At 46.4% G+C, this 22,863-nt stretch overlaps 1 protein-coding gene across 1 annotated transcript in view; it reads right to left on the bottom strand.

Annotated features, from left to right (window-relative positions):
* LOC146201625 (nose resistant to fluoxetine protein 6-like) overlaps positions 1-22,863 on the bottom strand; it is a 52,251-nt gene that overhangs the window by 5,422 nt on the left and 23,966 nt on the right. Inside the window, exons 7-9 of the mRNA XM_084598817.1 lie at positions 15,705-15,791; positions 14,407-14,572; positions 6,945-7,027 (exon numbers count right to left, since the gene is read on the bottom strand). Of these exons, the coding sequence (XP_084454943.1) occupies positions 6,945-7,027; positions 14,407-14,572; positions 15,705-15,791 (336 nt within the window). The remainder of the gene's footprint in view (positions 1-6,944; positions 7,028-14,406; positions 14,573-15,704; positions 15,792-22,863) is intronic.

Genomic DNA, 22,863 nt, shown 5'->3' with positions numbered 1-22,863 from the left:
ATTGATATATCGTATAAGTAAAATAATTCAGTTCATTATTCTGCATTTTGATTTCCTCAGTTGCGAGATCGTTAGCCATCATGCTCTCCAAACGGCGCAAGTACCTAGGAAAGCCACTCTTCAAGCTTTCAGAAGCTTTTGCTCGGTGCACAGCCCAAACGACTGCTTGTTAATTAACTCACCTATAGCGGCGTTAATCAACTCACCTATAGGAGTTGATTAACGCGAGTTGACGTTAATCAACTCACCTATAGGATGAAAAACTCAACCCGACAGGAGCGGGTTGAGTTTTCCGAGGTTTACTGAGGTTTACGAGATAATGACATAGGACCGATGCAGGTTCTATAGCGCAAGCCGCACTTGGGCGTGGCCACATTATTCTCATAGGGGTCTGACGCAGGAAATTGACGGGAAGCCCTAGTCCATGTTTTCTCAATCAATATTTGTGCACATAATTAAGAAATCAATTTATACATGTCTGATTTTTCTAAACAGCCATAATATTAAATTTTACAATCATTCATAACATTAATCTAGCCAAAATGACTTCATGTACATCTTGTTCAGGCTATGGCGATGTGTGTTCTGAACAGTAATATTGTGCTGAGAGTTGCAGGCTGTCCACAGCAACCACATAAGGAGCAACAGTTAGCACTCAGTATGTTTTAGTATTTTATCCCAATCTGCATGAGTGCGAAACCTCAAGCCATGTAATATTTCTAACCGACTAAACATGGCAACAACTGTTATACAAATCATTTATGATAGTTATATAGGGCACCATCTAATACAAATAAAGGTTGGAAATAATAATTACACAATTGCACGCACACCTTCTAGCCCCATTACGGTCGATGTGGGACCTACAGCTGTTTTGTGTGGGCAGCCGCAATTGGGCTGGGCGTTGTTTTTGAACCTCAAGCCCACCTGCGGTTGCACGTGCCTTCAAATTCCCCACAAGGGTCCGATTTTGGTACCATGCGGTCATGCCCGCCTTCCAGCCCCATTACATCCTATGTGGGACCTAAAGCGGTTTAGCTAAGCCTGCCTCATTTGGGCTTTACGTGGGCTTGCCCAAATTGAGCTCTTATTCATATTTTACTTGCCCTCATGTAACCTACAAGGGGTCGATTGGGGCAGCATGAGGGCATGTCCGTTTCTTTTGCCCCACTACGGCCAATGTAGGTTTGACAAATATTTAATGGTGGCGGCCTCTTTTCGGATCTATGAGGGCTTTCCCATAAACAGTCCACATTTAGGTTGAATTGCCCTCAAATATTCGATAAGGGACCCTCGTGGTCTGGATGCAGGAATGTGCTCTGCATTAGCCCGAGCTACGCCGCTATGGGACCCATGCGGGAGGAGCAGGGGCAAGCCCAAATGGGGCTTGCCCATTTTTGCCCCATCGGGGACCAATGCAGGTTTTATGATGGTTGCCCCAGCCCCACTTGCCTACATCGGACCTACTAGGGCCCCACATTCTGTACTACCTGAGTATTAATAGCAGGGAGAGTTACTAGTTGAGTTAATGCAGAGCGCAGTAACTTAAAAATAATTCCTTCTTCAGCAAAAAAAGAACCGGAAGTGGACATGGAAAAGCCTGAACGGACAGACTAAAAATGAAATTGACTTCATACTGTGTTCTAACCCCGGCTTTATGTAGGATGTAGAGGGAATCGGAATGCAGTGACCACAGGATGGTAAGGTCTCGAATTAGTCTAGCTCTGAAGAGGGAACGGAACAGGTTAGTAAGAAAGGAGCCCATCAACGAATTAGCAGTGAGGGGGAGGGCAGAAGAATTCAGGATCTTGTCAAAGAATAGATATTCAGCTTTAACCGATGATGAGGACCTTAGCGTAGAAGCAATGAACAATAATGTCAGAGATATCATTACTGAGTGCGCAGTAGAAGTAGGTGGTAGGATAGTTAGAGGGGATACCGGGAAGCTATCTAAGGAGACGAAAATTTAATTAAGAAACACCAAAGTCTGAGAGTCTCCAACACAACAGACATATATTATGGTGAGGCAGGCCAGAAGTAAGGAAAAATAATGTGCCTCTGCCAGTGCCACTAAGAACAGGTAGGACTGGCAGAGATATCAAAGCTAATCAATAAGCGTAATGTGACCGACGTAAGGATGTATAACGTGAGGAAAATTGAGCAGGCCCTAAAGAAGGGGAGCAGTCTTAAACCGGTGAGGTGAAGAGGAAATTGGTCATAGGCAATATTCAGATGTATGCGCTAAAGGGCAAGGAGGGAAATGTCATCACGAATATGGACAGGACAGTCAAAGTAGCCGAGGAGTTCTATACTGATCTATATAGTAGCTAAAGTAGTCCGAACAATAACGAGATAAGCAGTAGTGAAAAGCAGTCAGGCGTTCCGCCAGTGGCGAATAACGAGGTGGAGGAAGCTTTAAAAACGATGAAAAGGGAGAACGCAGCTTGGGAGGATCAGGTAACTACACATTTGTTGAAGGACGAGGAAGATATCGTGCTAGAAAAACTGGCTACCCTTATACGCAATGCCTGGTGTTATCGACGGTACCGAAATCATGGGAGAACGCTAACATTATCTGAATTCATAATAAAGGAAACGCTAAGGACATGAAAACCTACAGACCAATAAGCTTACTATCTGTTACGTATAAGGTATTTACTATGGTAATCGCTAACGTAATCAGGACAACCTTAGACTTAAATCAAGCAAAAGATCAAACTGGTTTTTAGAAAGGGTACTCTACTATCGATCATATCCTTACCATCAACCGGCAATATCGCGGCAATATAAAAATCCACGGAATATAACCAGCCCGTGTACATAGCATTCATTGGTTACGAAAAAGCATTTTACTCAGTAGAAACCTCGACAGTCATGCAGGCATTGCGAAATCAGGGTGTAGACGAGCCGCACGTGAAAGTACTGGAAGATATCTATAGGGGCTGCACAGCAACCATAGTTCTGCATAAAGAAAGTAGCAAAATTTTCATAAAGAAAGGCGTTAGGCAATGATACACGATCTCCCCAGTGCTGTTCACAGCTTGCTAAGAGGAAGTATTCAGAGACTTGGAATTGGAGTAGTTAGGGATAAGGGCAGATGGAGAATACCTCGGTACTCTGCGATTTGCTGATGACATTGCCTTACTAAGTAAATCACGGCATGAACTACAAAGAATGATTGATGACCTAGACAGCAAAAGCAGGAAGGTAAGCTTGTAAATCAATATGCAGAAGACTCAGGTAATGTTCAACAGCCTCGGGAAGGAACAACAGTTCACAATAGGCAGCGAAGCCCTGCAATTGTTAGGCGAATATGTGTACTTAAGACAGGTAGCAACCGCAGATCCAGGACATAAAAGGGAAATAATTAAGAGGATATAGATTCGGATGGAGCGCATTTGGGACGTACTCGCAAATTATGACTAGCAGCTTGCCAGTATCGCTAAAGGGAAAGTATAAAACAGTTGCATTTTACCTGTACTCACCTACGTGGCTGAAATGCCTAAAGAAAAGGGTTCTACTTAAGTTGAGGACAACGCAGAGACCTATGGAACGAAAAATAGTAGGTGTAATTTAAGAGATAGAAAGCGCGTAGAGTGGGTCAGAGAAATAACTCGAGTTAATGACATTCTAGTGCAAAATAAAGGAGAAAACATGGGAATGGGCAGGGCATGTAGTGTGTATAGACAGGACAACCGATGGTCGCTCAGGGTAACAACTTGGATTCGATTCCAAGGGAAGGAAAGCGTAGCACGGGGCGGCAAAAATTTAGGTGGGCGGATGAGTTTAAGTTCGCAGGGGTCAAATAGATGCAGCTAGCACAGGAACGGGTTAAATGGAGGAATATGGGAGAGGCCTTCGACCTGCAGTGGATGCAGTCCGTCTGATGGTTATGATGATGATGATTACAGAGGGTACAGAGAAGAAACTGAAGCTTTATACACAGAAGATTTAAAATATTTACAGCAGAGAAACAGGGTGGAACTGGCTTCCAGTAAATATTAATTCCTCGGCAGAGCCGAATATGCAGAGGATCTAAACCGTGCACAGAGCCCTCTTTCGAACTCTGAGGCTCCGTTTTACCGGCCTAGAAGCCTTGCTCGCATCATGTAACATCCAGTCACTGTGAACGTGCAACATGGCTGGTTCACAACAAAGGTTACACGCCTCTCTTATATTGGTGAGCTACACAACCCTCTCCACAAAGTATACAGTGCGATAACACTCACTTAATAATACAAATTTCTATAGCAACGACCATCACTCGATTGACCCACCACGTTTTGGGCTCCGCCAGCCCCGCCCAGGAGTGCAGGAGAACCCTCTCTCTGCTAACAGAGGCAAGAGAAAACAGGTGCGGACAGACCGACCCTTTCCCACGCCAGGATTCCTCGACGGTGGTGTCTATTAAGATTGAGGCAATTGTCGCACGCAAGAGAACCATCGTCGTCATGGCTATATCCCTTCTGTCCGGCAATATTCGCTTCCCTGTGGTTCGCTTTTCCAAGGACGGCTGTCGCTAGTGTTTCTGGGCATCAGTCTCACGGCGCCTCCTTTTCATAGTCCTTGGTCGCCTGTTCCGTGGGAAATCCTCAATATACACGTTCTGTGCTTTTTTCTTAACCAGCTAGATCATCTTTGAACGTTTGTTACGAACCTCCGTCAGAAGTACCTGCTCGAGACGCTTGCCGTTGACAGATTGGAAGAGGACTTGGTATCCGAAAGTGCCGCGCTCCAAGGTGACGATTTCTCTTTTGATCAATGGGGCGCCCGATAGGCGGTCCCGACGGACCTGGCAGCGATTAGCGGGCTCTATGGCCACTCCGCGGTGGCTTCCCCCGCAGCCATTCGTCGGCGCGCGCTCATTGTCGCCCCTACAGCGTATAAAATGATCATACGAGTGCGCGTCGGCTGCTCGTGGCCCGGGGTAAGAGGGGTGCGCCACGAACTTTTGTCGAGCGACGTGTGTGGTGATTGCGGTGCAGTGGAGACATTGGAGCACATGCTGCTTCGCTGTACCGCATCCGCAGAGCCACGTCGCGAGATGCTCGCGGCTTATAGGGCGCTCGGAATCAACCCGAAACAATCGAGACGCTCCTATGGCTGCGAGGCTGTGCGCGCACCCGTGACCGGACAATGGTGAGCCTCTGTGCGTTCATCGAGCAGGCGGGCTTGAAGCCTCGCTTGCTCTTCGCCAGGTAGTGCGTGCGTGACCCGAACGCTCCGTGTGTGCTACCTTGGACATATGCTGCCGGGCGCCCCTCCCCGGCAGCTTGTGCATTCTGTCGCGCGCGCGATGTGTCTGCGATAGGATGCTACGTGCGCGCGGCTATGTATATATATATATATATATATATATATATATATATATATATATATATATATATATATATATATATATATATATATATATATATATATATATATATATATATATATATATATATATATATATATATCAATGGAACTATATGTATATATATATATATATATATATATATATGGTTGGTTGGTTTGTGGGGTTTAACGTCCCAAAGCGACTCAGGCTATGAGAGACGCTGTAGTGGAGGACTCCGGAAATTTCGACCACCTGGGGTTCTTTAACGTGCACTGACATCGCACAGCACACGGGCGCATATATATATGACAGCCACTGCAATTGTTTACAATATATATATATATATATATATATATATATATATATATATATATATATATATATTGTAAACAATTGCAGTGGCCGCTCGCGCGCAGGCATTTGTGGACAGTGCTGCGACGCTTGCGCGCGAGCGACACGAAGTCGTTGATCGTTTTGTATTTTGTATATAATGTACAAAGCTCCCCCTGTCCTTTTTTCCTATTGCTCCCCTTTATACTTCCCCTCGTTATCCTCTCCCTATCCCTTTTTCTTTCCTGCCAGCAGTCGCTCAGGTGCTTCAGATGATTTAGGTAGCAGTTGCAGCGGCCAGCAACACTCTTTTCCTTCGTTTTTCAGATGATTTAGATAGCAGTTGCAGCGGCCAGCAACACTCTTTTCCTTCGTTTTGATTACTGAATAATAATAAACCATTACTACTACTACTACTACTACTACTACTACTACTACTACTACTACTACTACTACTACTACTACTACTCGGGCGATCGACCACCACACAATGAGCGGTTGCCGGGGAAGTTGGGAGCCGCGCGCGCCTTTCTGCCGTGTCCTTCTTTGATTTCAACGGCTGAGTTCGTGGACTTATGGCCGGCCAGCTGAAGCTAGCTTTTACATACTCTTTCTCGAAGCGAGCGCAATTTTTTCTTTCTTTCACGTGAACACAGGAACCAACGACATGGGGAAGAGCGCGATGCTCTTTTTTCAACATTTAGTCCGTCCATTTCCAGAATTTGGTGCAAATACCGTTCAACCATAAATCAAGATCATCGCTGAAGGCTAATTGACAGTGAAGCAAATAAAAGCTTGTGAGATCTTCATTGGATATTAGAACCATTTGCAAATACTAGGCGCCATTCTCAGATTCTCTAACCCGACGAATAATTAGCTCATTTATTTTCGGCTGAGTATTGAAAAACAATTGCTTAGTGCCAAGATTACCATGTAACTCAAATATCATAAATAAATAAATACCGGCTAACGTCATTTACTTGATACAAGTATTGGAATTGGTGGAGTGTAACAGCGTTTTTAATACACTTCACCATGCGTCTGAAAAGAGGATAGAAGTTATAATTTTTTTATTAAAACAAAGCAAGGACAAAACTGCATATGATACCGTAAAGACTAATTTTTATTCTATTGTTACTACCTCAATATGTAAAACAGCTAGAGCAGCAATTGTGGTAGAAAGGCACTGTATATATTCGGCGTGCCTAATTTATTGTAAACGACACCAGACCTACTGTTATCAATTCAATTCCTCCTGTTTTCCCCTAGAACTCACCTTCTGAGTATTAACAAGACTAGAAGAGAGATGACAAAAAGCTGGAAGTCTGCAGATAGGTACCACACGTGTGTGAACATCTCCTGCCATCAGAAAAAATACATTCTCGTCAAGTCACGGTCGATAACAGTATAAATTGTAAGTGCTTGAAATAGGCAAGCAAACGATGGTGACAAAGAAAAGAACAGGATGTCGTCGTGTCTCGTTATTTTTACAATGATTGTTTCTTATGGTTCTGCCTGCTGCATATAAATTCTTGTGAAAATCTGGTTCCTAATGTTGATCGTTAACGTCGTTAAAAAGTTTAATTGCTCGCGTTTATAAGAAAACAGGTCGCGCAGACACGGTGGTAGTGGTAGTGTGTATTTTGGGGAGCGTAAAAAAATCCCAGGCCATTTTCAAACGTTTCCGCTGCCTGCTTAGATGTAATGTCTGGTGACGTGTCAGGGCAGGTAAAGTGCCAATATAATCTGGGCTACTGCAGGAAGGCTCGAGTCAATGAACAGCCCAATCTCAGGATATTTCTTTCGTCGAAAGTAGTTATATAGGAAGGGAAATCATTGCAGGGAGAGCGTAGTACGTTCCACGACGTTTCATAGCTAGATGGCCAGTTTCCTTGACTCTATACGTGCTGCCATCTCCTCCAGCTCCTGTTCTTTCAGGTGGAAGCGCGCCCGCTGTACCCCCTCTGCTTCAGTTGCTTTACGGGCTGCCGCTTTCAGTAGTTTTTTTTCTTCTGTTTTTCTGTGCTACCCTGGGAAGCCCGTTAAACGCGTCTCGCTTCTTTCGTTCCTCAGCATAGGACAACCGGCTTTAGGGCAACCCGCTCGTCTTCTCGCTTAGAAAGTCTTCAGCCGCCTCCGACGCCTTTTCACTTTTCCTGACTTGCAGCTAGGTCGGCGACATGGGAGACTCTCCCTATCCCTTGAATCATCTGGCTCCATGTATAACATATACTCGTAGTAGACCGAGTATGTATTACATTTTGCGGTCGTAAATGGAGACCCTGAACATTGATTTATTTCATGTACTTATCACCTTATATAGCGCGTAATAAGTGGACGCTAAGCATAACTCATGCCGAATTGAACAGGCGCTGAAAGTGTGAAGAAATGAACGCGACCAATTGGGGAATGAAGACTCAATGTTTCCATCCTTTGACTTACACTTCGTTCACAGCGCATATGCGGATTTTCGAAACCTTTCGCGGCATCACTATACTCCGTTTCATACATCAGGTGCAATGCCGCGAAAGGAAAGCTACGCAAGTAGTCCCCAAGAAAAAAAACAAAAAAAACAGGAGGCGTATCACTATGCGCTCGTTCTGTAGGCGAGTGGTTCCTGCGGAAACGGGCTCTATTCCGAGCATACACGTTTGCAATAACATGCTTCGCATGCCTAGACATCTTCACAGAGTGGATCTTATAGAAAAAATGCGCACCAAAAAACCATTTCCTCAAAAAGAGATGCGCAGCGCGGAGGGCACAGCCAGCGCCATCTAGTGGCACAGCTGGCAAGGTTGCGGGGAAGCGAAAACGCGGCACGAACAAAAACGACATAAAAAACATACAAATTAGCCGAATCCGACCTTTTCTCCCCAAAAAAGGTGCTTTTTATGAAGTTGATGGAAAATGTCAAATGTATTAAGCTTGCAGACAAAGCAACAATTATTTTCTCTCGTCAAGAGCAGGCACTATTTTTCATCGCGGATGCGGAGAGCGCAAACAAGAGCTGTAGCTTTGGTAGTGTTGCACTTGATGTATGAAACGGAGTATATATTACCAGCGAACACCGCAGAAGGTAACTATGTTCGTAAGCAGACAATTGCAGGGGAAATGATCCAGGGGCTCGTCATGAAAGAATTTGAATGAGCCAACAGTCTACGAGTCCAAGGCAAACGTTGGGGTTATTTTTTTTTTTTTAGGTTTTGATGCTGTTACTGACAAGAATTCGTCTTACGATGAATTTAGGTATAAGAATATTAAATCCAAATCGGAAGGAAAAACAACGAGCCGATCGTGGGAGTCGAACCCACGACCTCTGAATATCGCGTCCAGTGCTCTTCCAACTGACAGATCTAAAGATTGACAGTAACGATCGTTTTAACTGTGTGAATGGTATGAGCCGCTAACCATTTAACTGAACATGAATTCTATTTGCCCTGCGCATGTATTCAGCTTAGGGAATGAGCGAAATCTTTAGGGAGATTATGCTTTGAGTGCGTAAAAGGGATTCAGCGTAGGCTTAGGCAACAGTAATATTTACTTTGTGTTTTCTTACAGCGCACAAACACGATCTGAAAACCCCATTCTCTCTTGTAGTTGCCCTGCGTCGCAAACTGTGCTGAAGGATCTCCCAACGAGTCCTGTTTAAAGTCTGCATTCCCCCGAGGTAGTTACTCTAGCTATAGCGAAATGGCATCAGCAATGGCAGTTAACTTTAACTATCGAGAGATGTCGCCAGCATCGCAGCAGCTGGGGGGCCACGGAAGCCTTCCCCCCTGCCCACGCCGGAAAGCCTTCTCTTCGGCATCGGGAACTCGACGCGAGCGAACGCATCCTCGCGCGACTCTTCAGTCGCCGGCGAGGCGAAGGCCTCACGGGACATTTCCCGCCTGCCCGCCCTGTCCGGCCTCGGAGCTTATCCCTTCGCTTATCGCGGCCTCGGAGCTTATCAAGAGGTAGCGTGGGCGAACATTTACCCGTAGGCCTGCTGATGAGACGGACGACCTAGATCCATCAGCGTGTTTTATTGCTAGCTGGCGTGGTTGTTATTGCAGCAATAAATGCCTGTTTGCTGTCAGCCCGTGTTGTTCCTTTGTTCCCCAGAGCACATCCCGCAGTGGTCGGCGTGAGCTCGGTAGCGCACGCGATCACTGGATGGGATCGCCTGTTTTGACTGTCAACCGCTATTAAGCGGAGAAAACGCATTTACCCCCCTATTCCAACCCCACAAACCACAGCCAAGTAGTAACGCACTATTTTAAGGTCAGCCCGTAATGTTGTACAAAAGCTGATTTTTTTTTTTTTCCTTAATGCGGTAACCTTGTTTCCTTCAAAGTATGAGGGGAACAGGCGTTCATCAAAAATGCGATGACAAGGCAGCAAGAGCACAGAACTTATCGCATGAGCGTTTTGGCCTCTCAGGTCGGTTTGTTGTCGGAAACAAAGCGAGAGCGCTGCATAGCTGTTTTCGTCGCGTCTTTCATTCACTGCGATGCACAGATTCACGGCCGCTCAATGGAGGCGTCTCCATTGAGCGGCCGTGACAGAATACTGCCAGCCAGTTACAGTTAGTGGCTGAACGGGGAGGAGCACCTGTTTTGTTGACATGCGTTATCTCAAAGGATAGGCCAGAGCCACAGCATTTTCTTTTTTCGCTTTTGAACACATCTCTGTTTGCTGCCGCACACGTGTATGTAGCCAAGTCAGGCTAGTTGTTGACCCGTTGTAAGTTTTGTTAGCAGCGCAAGTTGGAAAAATTTACTCTTGTCGCACTTTGTGTGCGCTCGGGACGGCGCGTTCACCGTAACCTGCCTTTCTGTTCTGAGGCGTGCGCATCGCGTCGGGGTAACGGATCGACGACTGTCATTACCGTCCTCATATACGGATAGCCGAAAAGCCTCTTGACTCATGTCTTTGCCTGCCACCTGCGTTGCTAAACCGTGCGTATAGTCTGTAACGAAGAAGCTGACTTCGCCACAACGGTTGAGCTGCTCAACCGCAGTGCACCTTAGGCATTTCTTTCAATCCGGACGTACAGTGGTGAGCAGCCTTGTCTAAAGCGCGCCGACAGTGCTCCAAGTCAGCGCCATCTAACGTTATGCTCTGGGTTTGAGTTATGCGTCCCGGGCACATGCATGGCCAAAATAAAGCAGTACCTGCTCGTGTGTTCTCGACTTCGTTTCCATTCAGTGATTGCGCTTCATGCCGCCAGGTAAGCGCGTAATGATCGCGTAATATGTAACGGCGACCTGAAAACTAACGCATTTCGCGCGAATCACGAAGCGGCTAGGCAAGTGCAATGACATATCGGGTGATCACTCAGTTCAGAAGCAATTGCAAGTGATAGCGGATGATCGCGCGTTTTGAACAAACAATATCAAAGAGTGTGATAATTGGGGCTGGCTGGCTGTTAGGTGTATGTTTTCGTCCTGTCCGTATAAGGTTACAACCACGCACCATGCGTTGCAGGCGTCTCGCTTGAGGGAGTGTCTTTGGGCCGGGTTATCAGCTATAATGGACACAGCATTTGGTATCCCTACAGATATAGGAACTTGAATTCCTCCACGATAAAGTACAGCGGCTGTGAGTGGTGCGTATATGCAGGAACGCGTATTAACCCGCTATCAGTCACGCTTGCTTGCCTGGCCGTCTCGTTACACTCGAGAAACACGGCGTAATCGCGACGATCTGGCGACCGTAACAACTTCACAAATTAGGGTGCCTCGGACAGCGGGCGCTCATCGAGGCACCCTATCACAAATGCAGGCAATGCGACCCTAGCGGCAAGAAACGTACTCCCAAGGCGGGGGCTGGATAAGGAAGCGATGAGCAGGCATCCTTCTGATTTGCCGCGCATGCGCACGGGACGCATAGCTCAAACCCAGAGCCTAACGTTAGATGTCGCTGACTTGATCCGCAAAGCGCCGTCGGTGCGCTCTAGGCAAGGCTGCTCACGACTGTACGTTTTCTGCCGCACGTTTAAACTTTATTTCCGCTGGATGATGTACACGCACATGCTCGGGTGATGCCTCTGCGCTTGGAATAATTTAGTGATTTGCTAGGTGCCCCGACTCGATCCTCCTTCTGCAGTGTATGTAAATACAGTTCCATGCTTCACTGCTGCTCTCCGTTGTACAAGTCCCGGTCTGGGAAGACTCCGGTGTTTTATTTCACAATTTCCCGAGTGATGAAGAACTGTGTTGCAAACAATTTAGTTGTGTTTTACGTGACAGTTTTTACCCGGGTTTTGGCTCTTGAGCAAGGTGCTGATACACAGCCAGCCTGTAAAGATGGCTCGCGGCCGGCGCACCCATCATCTGCGATGCTCAGTAATGCGGCAAAAATTACGCTATGAGCGCTCCTCAAGTTTCCGGCGTCTCGGTGGGGAGAATGAACGCGTATATCACAACCGAGTGAATGCATAAAGAATGTGTAGGCATGCGGCCACAGGCTTGGTTTTCTTTTTTTTTTTTTTTTTTTTTTCAGTTTGTTGCGCACAATTACGCCGTCCCAGAGCAAACGCTCCAACGCGCACCGCATTGAGGGGCCGTTCTGTCTGCGGAGGACGAGTAGGGTCACAGCGCCACGATTTCGCAGCAACGGAGACAGGAAACACTCCTGTGCGCAGGCCCTACGGCCGCCGCCGCTCGAGTCCGGCCTTGCTTCAGGTTGGCGTTCAAGTTCAGCATCAGTTTTTCTTAACGACATTAAAGGAACCCTCGCATGATACAAAAGCTTTCATATGACAGCAGGCTGCATCATATTCTCAAGAGGTGTCTTTGAAGCTATGTACTCTTTTGTTTTGGATTCTTTTGGTTTGGTTATTGGGGTCTAACGTCCCAAATCGATTCTGGCTATGAGAGGCACCGTAGTGGAAGGCTCTGGAAATTTCGACCACTGCAGGTTATTTAACGGGCACTGACATCTCACTGCACATGGGCGCCTTGGCGTTCGCCTCCATCAAAAAGTGGATGCCGCATCCGAGATTCGATTCCGCATCCTTGAGCACAGCAGTCGAGCGCAATAACCACTGCTGAGCCAATGTTCTCTCTGGAGTTGCCACCCGGTGGTGCAATGGGCAAGAGACATGCGTCAGGAACTGTCGCATGATAGCTTCCTTTTGAGACCGCCAATAAATTGCGTGTTTGGTAGCTTGGTAGAAGTTACTCAGCTAGTTGTTTGTTAAAATGACCTGTAATTTTTTATTTGACGCCTTCTTCTAGGAGTCAGTAATTGAAAAGCTTCCTTATTCGTCTTTGATGACGAATAAGTAAGCGTGGTCTAGTGGGCAGCATTAGCGTGGCCTAGTGGGCAGCATAAAATGCTGCCCACTAGACCACGCGACTCTCAATATCCAGTTTCAACGACTGCGACACTCCGTATTTTCCAAAAGCGTGGTTGCTTTTAGCTGGGACATCTGATATAGCTATGGCGCTACGCCACAAGTGCCGAAACATGGACAAAGTTGAACGTTTGTACAATGTGAATTACAGATAGGGTGCGGCTATAAAGGCGATAATCCCGTGTTTCTTGTTTGGTCTTCGCGAATATTTTTTTGTTCTTAGAGAAAGGCTTTGACTATATATGACATGTACGAGCACAGCCATAACGAGCTGTTTAACTGGTAAGCGGCAGCAGCTGTGAGTAAATTTGTGATTGATTTTTAAATGCGCCTCTATACCTCTCTTCACCAATGCGTCAATCTTTATACAGTTCAGGTTTAATTTTTCTGCGACGGCTGCATGTCTTTAATGAACATGCATCCGTAGCTGAAGAATCCGTCTTCGACAATGTCCGCAGCCAAATCAGGAAAAAATTAAATGCGAAGTAAAGACGAAACTGCCTTTTTTTCGGTGTTACTCTCATGCACGTAGAAACGGAACTGTGCCCGAGCACAAAAGTTGTCAGGCTTTTCTGGATATTCCGCCGCTAAACTTACGAATGACTAGAACAGCACAAGTGAACAGGAAAGCAAAGAAGAGAACTGAAAAACTCCGCTTATTGTATACGCAAACTGTGGATTATTAACTAATTGTTTTCCAGTACTTCAATCCCTCACATGCTGAACGCGGGCCTATATTCAACGACAAGTGAATGCAAGCAGAGCATCCAGTTGTGTTAATGTAAACAAGCACAGTATTATGTGCCATCGAGTCAGAATGTTGCTTCTTCCGTCTCAGCAAAATGTGAACTAGTGAAGTACGCTGATCACGCGCAATGGCGTAAAACCCAAATAAGCTGGGAATTTGAAACTGTTCTTCAAAGGAACTTTGCAACATTCCTTAATGTTTCACGTATGATCACTGTTCAACTTAACAGACGAAACTTCAATAGCTCAACAGGGCATTCTTGTCTCTTTACACTATATATCAAGGAAAAACTTAAAATCATAGAAATAGTCCAGTTTTTCCTCGTTTTGTGAAGAGCCAGATGCTTATGATAGTTTATATTACGCGGCACTGGTATGAGTAGCAAGTGAGATTCTAGGTCTTCGCACGAATCGCCGATCAGGACAAACGATGTGCAGTGGTCACAGGCTTGTCTTTATTTTTTTGCCCTTGGACCAATAAAAACAATTTCACTTTTACTAAATTTGCTGTCAGCGTACACTTTAAGGCAGATATTATAACACCAGAACTATAACTTTATCGACGTCTTTCAACATAATCGGCTAACGAAGCATAAGTGTGTTTGCAAAAGTGAGCTTGAAAGAAGAAAGCGTCGCGCTATAATCTCACCTGCATGGACAGCTCGGAAAAATTCTTGATTTGAATGAGAAAGCGCCACCAGTCTCTGACAATCTCGCCGTAAAACTTTGCAAAAAATTCTTTGACATCTGGTCCGGTGACGAAACGGGGAAGTACGCAGAAGCACATGATGACAAAGAACAGCGGAACACATGTCCTGTACCAGAGAGAAGGTGTTTAAACATGAGATGAGCTCTCTGCAATAGTGCAGTTTATTTTACTTTGCGTGCAATTTACGGGCTCTAGCGACCCTCACAGATAAATAGTATTTGATTCGCGAGAATAATCTGAGAAGAATAATGCGTTTGTATGCACAGTAAAAATTGAATCAGAAGACGTATCGATTTCATATTAAATAATAAATTACTTGATTTCAGGAAGGCTTCTGAGTCTTTATATTTCTTTTCCTCACAAGGATCATAAACAAATCATGTACCGGCAGCAGTGCTATTTCAAAAGTAACTAGTTAGCCGGACACAGAAGTTTCGTTAATTGCCGTGCCCCAATCCAACTCAATGCTTTTCTCATAGAATCAATGCATTTTCTTGCCTTCTTATGCTAAAGTGGCCACGGAAGCCTATTCTTGGTTGACTCTTAACTATTAGGCCACATGCTTAGTGGCTGCTGTCGTGTTTATATTTTTAATCACGACGACTTTTTCTGCATCAATACATTCGAGAAGTTCACGTTTTGCGGGGCACTAGAGCGACCAGCGCTATCTGGCTTCAGCTTCGCCTCTGCTCTGCTCCGTTCATTCCCAATCATATCTGCCTCTGCGATGATCACTAACACATCACGCTTTACTTGAAGGCGGTGCTGATGGAGCTCTGTAAACTTGGCCTTGGTATTTGTACCTCTGGGCATAGTGACCGCTAAAAGAATCGTATGCAACTGCCCACAATTGGTTGTCACTTCGTTTTGAGTGGCTTGGCAATATCCTTTGACTTGCACATTTGTGTTCACCGCTGAGTTTTACATTGACAAGGTAGTCTCATTGTGCAACCAGGCATCTACTCTCTCATGCCCGTCCATGCCACTGTGCTAAATTTAGCGATAAAACTTGGAGTTGGCAGATTTCACAAGAGAACATGTTTCCTGCTAAGCAAAGCTCCTGACATTTAAGGCATGTGAAAACCTCGAAGTGATGAAGTAATTTTTTCTCATGTCATACCATTCGTTCTCGTCTAAAGAAGAATGGTTCTAAAGGATTTCTAAGGTACGCTTCTAATTAATGTGCGGACTAATTTCTCTACACTGTATTTTAAACCATTCAAAGTCGACGTTCTTACCTGATAAGCCTCCGAACCACAGTGATGAGAAAGACAACTGGCCCATTTCTCTTCCGTTTTGCGATAGTGAGAGCCAGTAAGAATCCGCTGAAACGGCAATCAAGATCTCACCTCAGACCAGCAAAGCCCAAACACCGTGCAAATCAGTGAATAGGTCCAAGATGCTGGGACATGGGACGCCTTTTAATTGCGACGCTGCTGCGGGATGATATCGTTACGCACACTTGATGCAATTCGTTTAAGCCTCTGATGTGTGGCCATACTTTGGTGTCAGCGTTTTTCCTGTGCTGGCGGCAAGCAGTTAAATACATCATAGAAAACCGATACGCTGAGCTTATGAAAATGATTCGGAGGCAGCTGTAGTATATCACAAGATATTTTTATTAATTTAAGTGGTCTAAATTTTCGATGCGCAGCAAAATTTTGCTTGTTAGGCTCGACCTACACTCACAAGTTAAACGATTTTTTACAAGAAAAGAAAAACCGAAGAGGTGCGTTTTTAAATAATTTTGAGGCAACTGCTAAAAATTTCGTGGTACTTTTATTAGCGCATTCATAAAACGATCTAACCGATTTCATCCTGAACTTTGTGCTGCGCTCACAGAAAATAAATCAGTGTCACGAAAATCGGCACACATTATTATTTTTTGATGTTGTTAAGCCGACGCGGCGCGAAGGAAGCACGTTCGTCGTCGTCACGTAGACTCTTTGAGAACCTTAAGGTGTCTCTCCGTAGCCTCGGGCGCATTGGGCGTCACCGCATCATCCTCCCTACATTATTCGGAGGCCGTGGTGACCAACGTTACTAGCGGCGACTGCCCGGCGGACAAGCCGCTAGTACTCTCTGGAATATTCTGCTGTGCCTGACCAATGACAACACGCTTCTCGGCGGGAAGAAGGAGGATAGCTGTGCTGCAAAAAGTTACGTGTATGTGCGCGCCTGCCTTGGCGCGGCGCAACAGACAGACGCAGCGGGCCCTGTAAATGAAGGTCACGTTACTTTGGCAATCAGCTAGCTAGTGTTGCAGCTGACTCGTAAGCGCATCTGCTCGGCTCTCAATGTCAGCCTGCTGTTATTCAAGCCACAGATATGGGAGGGAGCAGCGCCACTCTACGGGATGGCGAAGCGTGACTCTTTAGATGTCGCTCTGGGACAGTGCCCGGTGAACAATTTGGCGATTATTTGTTCTCACTCTCTCGAGTATTGTTTATTGTTGTTAAACCCCTGTTTGTATAAAAGCTTCTTTAGTTGCGTGTACTTCTTTTTGTGAACCTTGTGTATACGTGTTCTAAGTATTAGCGTGAATTTCTCTGTATCGTGCCTCGCTGTATAATGTTCTTTTTTTTTTTTTTTGCGCTTTAACTTTGATTCCGACCTTCTTTGGCTTGAACCAGCGAAAGTTGGGCACCAAACGACCACCCCCTTCTCTCACTACATGTAGCTTAATTCCGGCCGAGCTTGTCGCGCAAGCAGAGGGCATCTCTTGCGTGACCGGAACAGCTACCCCCTCCGCCCCCCCCCCCCCTCCGCGCTCTAAGGGTGTCTGGGAGTGTGCGCACCAGCGAGTGGCGCATCGTTAATAAATATATTAACAGGTGATAGTAGTAAGACTACCATATTATCGCGTGGTAGTGACAAGGCCTTAGACACAAAAGAGAGGACAGACGTAATAGGACTGAAACCAAAACTTTTGGGGTGAATTCCGCCCGTAAAAACTAAGTAATTGGGTGGAGGCGACAGCAGAAAACGTGCTCGCTGGCCGTCGAAACTAATGATGCCCGCTGCTTGCTGTAGTGCTCAATTTCAAGTCAGCGCAGAAACCACTGCATAATCCGGAAATAATACTGGAAAAGTCTGGAACAACAGGGAAACTATTGTGCTTTGCTGCAACAATTCCAGACTAATCTCGAGGCATCCCGTGCTACAAAGAAAATGATATAGCCCCGTTCCATGACACTGGGCCTAAACAAAGAGCACACAACCGTTCCGTTCGCTGCAATCGCAGTGATAAGGACGCCTGTCGGCCCCTGTTGAAAACAACTAATAGAAATTTGTAACCTTCGCGGTATTACTCCTCCTTTAAGAGCAACGCCGCGATGTTCCAAGTAAACTGAAAATGAAAACATAAACATTAGGAAATTTGAACATTATAGATAGATAGATGGATTTATTGAAAGGAAAAAGCAGAGAGGTTGGCCCGAATAATTCAAATCTGGCCTGCTACTCTGCACTGGGGAAGGGGAAGGAGAGAAGAAAGAAGGTCATTATGTGTGACGATGTGGGAGAAGGCATATGAGCTATATAAAGACACAGTAGCTTGCTTTACAAGCGCGAATCAAGTCCGCTGGCGCTCAAATAACGGCAAAGAGCACGCACTGCCTGGACGCCCTTCCCCTTGTCCTGCCAAGCGCCCAGCAGCAGTTCCTCCGACAGAGGCCTCTTGTCTAAACGCTTCAAGGAACCAGCTAGCACATTTCTTTCGTTCGCATACTCTGGGCACACCAATAATACATGGTTCACAGTCTCTGGGATGCCACAAGTTGAACATTCCGGTGAGTCCATCTGTCCAATTAAATGTAAGTACTTGCGCGTGAAAGCCACGTTTAAACGAAGTCTATGTATCAAGCATGCCTGATGACGCAGAATATCACGCGGAACATTAAATTTAAATGTTCGATCGAGCCTTCTTAGACGGATGTGTCGGGCGTCTGGTTGAGCCCAGTGTGCTGTAGCAATATTCATACAACTCTTTAGAAGACACGTCGTATCCGCTCTTGAAAAAGGCACAGCTGTTTGGAAGCCGTTGATGAGTGCGCTTTTCGCTTCGACATCGGCCTGCTCATTCCCATGGAGGCCGCAGTGGGCAGGGATCCATTGAAACATTATCATGTGGCCTTGCAGCTGGGCAGATGTGATGAGCTCCATAATGTTTAGTGCCAGGGACTGATAGGCAGTGTGGCGTAAGAAGTTTTCCAAAATTTGTAATGCAGTCTTCAAGTCCGTGAATATACACCATTCTTGAGGTGGCTCCCCACATATATAGCGAATAGATTCCCGAATGGCTACAAGTTCGGCAGCGGTTGATGTAGAGGTATGTCCCAAAAGGAAATGCAGAGTCGTTTTCTGAGCTGGTATGACCACAGCTGCAGCGGATGCCTGTGCTGACAAAGATCCATCGGTGTATACGGGAATATAATTGGGATATTCTGACCAGATGTGTGCCAGAATAAGTTGTTGAGTCCACTAATTGGCACCATTGATTTCTTTAGTATACCGGGAACACGAAGGTGCACCAAAGGTTTATCCATCGTCCATGGTGGTTGGGTGGGACGATATGGGAGGGCATATCCTGTCGGTACTTGCGACTGATGGCAGCGGAGTGCACTTGTAAAACTGCAGTCCGGCCTCTCATCCAGAATCTTGCTGAGTGGGTGAAAACGGTGTCTTGTAAGTGCTCGTAAATATACACGAAGTTGTTTGTGTGACAAGTATATGGACATTGGGCGAGCGTGTGCCTCTTCAATTGTGCCTTTGTTAGAGGTGCATCTGGGCAGTCCAAGGCATATTTTCAGTGCCTGCGCTTGCACGCTCTCTAAAGTCCGCAAGCAGGAAATGCTCATACTAGAGAGTACTGGGAGACTGTACCGGATGTAGCCAGCAAACAGAGCCTCGTAAAGCCGTATTAAGGAGCGCTCAGTTGGACCCCATTTGATGCCAGCTATGTAACGAAGTACATGGCAAAAATTAATTAGCCTTTTCTTCACCATAGCAATATGTTTCGACCAAGAGAGTCGGTGGTCAATAATTACTCCCAAGAATCTGTGCCTGGAGACGTATGGTATTACCACTCCATGAAGGATAATCGGGTAGCGGCTGACACATTTTCCCGTAAACGCAATCACTGCACACTTTTCTGCAGCTAAGTATAAACCTTGACGCCGTAAGTACATCGATGTTGATGACACAGCTCGTTGCAGTCTCGCACGTAGTTGTGGGCGCGTCGAACTAGAGGCCCAGATGCGGATGTTGTCAGCATATGCACTTATGTGGATGTTAGTTGGCAGTTCACTCACCAGGCCAATTAGCGCGACGTTAAATAAAGTTGGGCTGAGAACTCCTCCCTGTGGAACTCCACGACCGACCTGAAAGCGGGTAGTATCTCCTGCAGGCGTAGTCATGTAAACAGAGCGGCCGCTGAGATAGCTTACAATCCACAAGTACAGCCGGCCACCAACTCCCACGTCGTCAAGTCCATCAAGAATAGCTTCATGAAGGATGTTGTCGTAAGCTCCCTTTATATCTAAAAATGCAGCACCTACTAGTCGACGGTGATGCTTTTCGTGTTCTACTGTCGCCACAAGGTCGATGACGCTGTGAATGGAAGAGCGTCCGCGGCGAAATCCAGTCATCATATTCGGATAAAGATCATTACTCTCTAGATACCACTCGTCTTGCCAGCACCATGCATGAGCTCCATAACTTTTCCAACACAGCTTGCTAGGGCAACTGCCCGGTATGAGGTAAGTTCGAGAGGAGGCTTTCCAGGCTTGAAAAGAGCAACCAGGCGGATAGTTTTCCAGTGTTCAGGAACAGTACTAGAAGCCCATATATCATTGAAATAATTAAGTAGTGCAGTTCTAGCATCCTTGCCTAGGTTTGATAAGGTTGAATAAGTAATCCCGTCAGGACCAGGTGCAGATGAATGCCGGCAAGAAGCAAGAGCGGCGTCTAATTCAGCTATTCTAAAGGGCACGTCGTATTGATCATTCGGCGAAGGTGGTGCAAAAACCTCTGAAATTGATAACTGTGCCTGGTTTGTGCCCACAACCATTTTACAAAAATCTTCAGCTACGTCAACTTCATTGCGGCGTTGGTAAAGGGCCAGGGCACGAAAAGGGTGCCTTTCTCGCGGAGGTGTGCGCAAGCTTCTCGCAACATGCCAGATACGCGACACGGGCTTACGGGGATCCAGTGATGAGCAGAACTGTCTCCAACGTTGTCGTCCTAACCTCTCCAGGTGGCGCAAAACTTGTCGTTTAGCTGGGCGAGAAAGTGCGAGATCTTGCGCGGATTTAGTTCTTCGGTACTTCCTTTCAGCCCACCGAAGGATCGCGCGAAGCCGCTCGAATTCCACGTCGATGCTGGACACTGACACCGGCACACCAACATATCGAGTGTTCTCACTGAGAGAGGAAGTAATGAGTCCCTCTATTTGAGATGGTGACTGGAGGTCCACGCTGGAAGTCTCCACCGCTGCCCTAAAGGCGGGCCAGTCTGTGTATTGCGCACGAGGTGAAGTGGCAGGTGCAAACCACTTGATGCATATGTACGTTGGTATGTGATCAGTCCCATGTGTTTCCACATCGGCACACCAAGAAACGGAGGGATGGAGGCTTCTGGAAACAAACGCCACATCCAAGCAGCTACAAGGCGTACAACATGCACGGTTTCCGGGCGCGCGGCGCCGCTGGGATGCTGTCGCGCTGTCGGGCATGACTTCATAGTCCAGTTGTACGACGCGGTGAAGGACTTCGCGTGGCCTCAATTATCGGCGTACCAACTTTTCACTTACTCCTAAATAGCGAATCGGCGTCCACCCCAGTCGCAAGTTGTAGCGTCGGTCACGTGCGACAACATTGCGCCGAGAGTTGTGGGCATGACTGCCACACACAAGCTGTAACGGGGTCGACCTGGTAGTCTCCTGGACGGCGGTGTTGTAGGAAAAGATCACGTAATGCAGAATGATGTCCCATTTCTTGTATTCAGCACCGACTACTACATGCCAATCATGTCTGCGATGGTCTTGTTCAGACGTTCTGTAAGTCCGTCTGCGGATGGTACGCCGTTGTACGTCAGTGGCTTGTATGACCTGTAGGTTAAAATGACTTGAGTCAGCTTCGCTTTAAATGCTGTTCCTCTATCCGTGGTAAGCACTTCGTGGCGCTGTGTCGCAAGAGAATTTGTTCGACGAAGAACTTCGTGACCAGCTGCGGAACCATTAGGCAGAGCTTTCGCTTCGGCGTAGCGGGTTATGTAATCGGTGGCCACGATGATCCACTTGTTGCCCGGTGATGAGGTTCGGAAAGGGCCGAGCAGGTCCATCCCTATTTGTTGAAAGGGTTAGTCAGGGGTGGTATCGTGTTCAGCAGCCGAGCAGGTCTTATCTGGGGTGTCTTGCATCGCTGACACTCACGGGACGTTTTCACGTACTGAGCAACGTCGGCTGGTAACCGTGGCCACTGATACTTCATGTAGCTGAAGTCCGAGATGCCCTGCTGTCGGCTCATTGTGCAACGCTTGCAGAATTTGCTGTCTGGAGGTTTTGGGCGCAACAAGTAGCTGCAGGGCCCCGTTGGGCGCGAAGTTCTTCACGAGGACATCATAGCTTAAGGTGAATGACAACAAATGACGTCTGAATACAGCGAAAGGGGAAGCGGTCTTGCCTTCAGGTAAGCGACTAGGCCTTTCAACTCGGGGTCCGAGCGCTGCTGCTGTGCGAAACGGCTGGCGCTTACTGGTCCCAACAATGCGCCATCGTCGACTTCATTCGGCGGGGCGTCAACGGGAGCTCGTGGCAAGCAGTCTGCGTCGAAGCGCTTGCAGCCAGACTTGTAGACAACTGTGACGTCGAATTCTTGAAAACGTAAGCTCCATCAAGCAAGGCGGCCGCAGGGGCCTTTCAAATTGGCGAGCCAGCGTATGGTGATCGCTTACTGCCTTGAATTGTCGACGCACAATAAAGGTACGGACAAACGAAACAAAAGCAGCCTTTGTGCTTTGACAGCGCTGTAGTCCCCAGAAGAAAATTTCTGAATACTTTTTTATGTTCTCATTTAGACGCCACTGGTTACTGACGATTAGCATAAGCACCAGTATAAACGTTCGTAGTGGGATGTTGGAATTGGCATCAGTGTTTGCTTATGCTTTTTTGCTGATTTTGCTTCGTTCATATTTTTTGTTTCTTTCGTATAAGTAGGTTGACAGCTTTTGCACCGAATGAATGATACTGCTTTTGTTGAAAACTTTTGACACTGCATTTTCTAAGATATTTTTGTCGTGTTTAGTTAATGCAATAATGCTTTCGGGAATATAAAAAAAAACAGCGTTTTGTTTTTCGTTTTTTTCTCTCGTTTGGTTCGAATGTTATCCTGTTGCCGA

This window comes from Amblyomma maculatum, chromosome 1 (assembly GCF_055883805.1).
Source record: "Amblyomma maculatum isolate TAMU_Amacu chromosome 1, ASM5588380v1, whole genome shotgun sequence".
In the NCBI taxonomy this organism is placed as follows: domain Eukaryota; kingdom Metazoa; phylum Arthropoda; class Arachnida; order Ixodida; family Ixodidae; genus Amblyomma; species Amblyomma maculatum.
The sequence above is the reverse complement of the archived record's forward strand: the minus strand, read 5'-3'. Positions and strand labels throughout refer to the sequence as shown.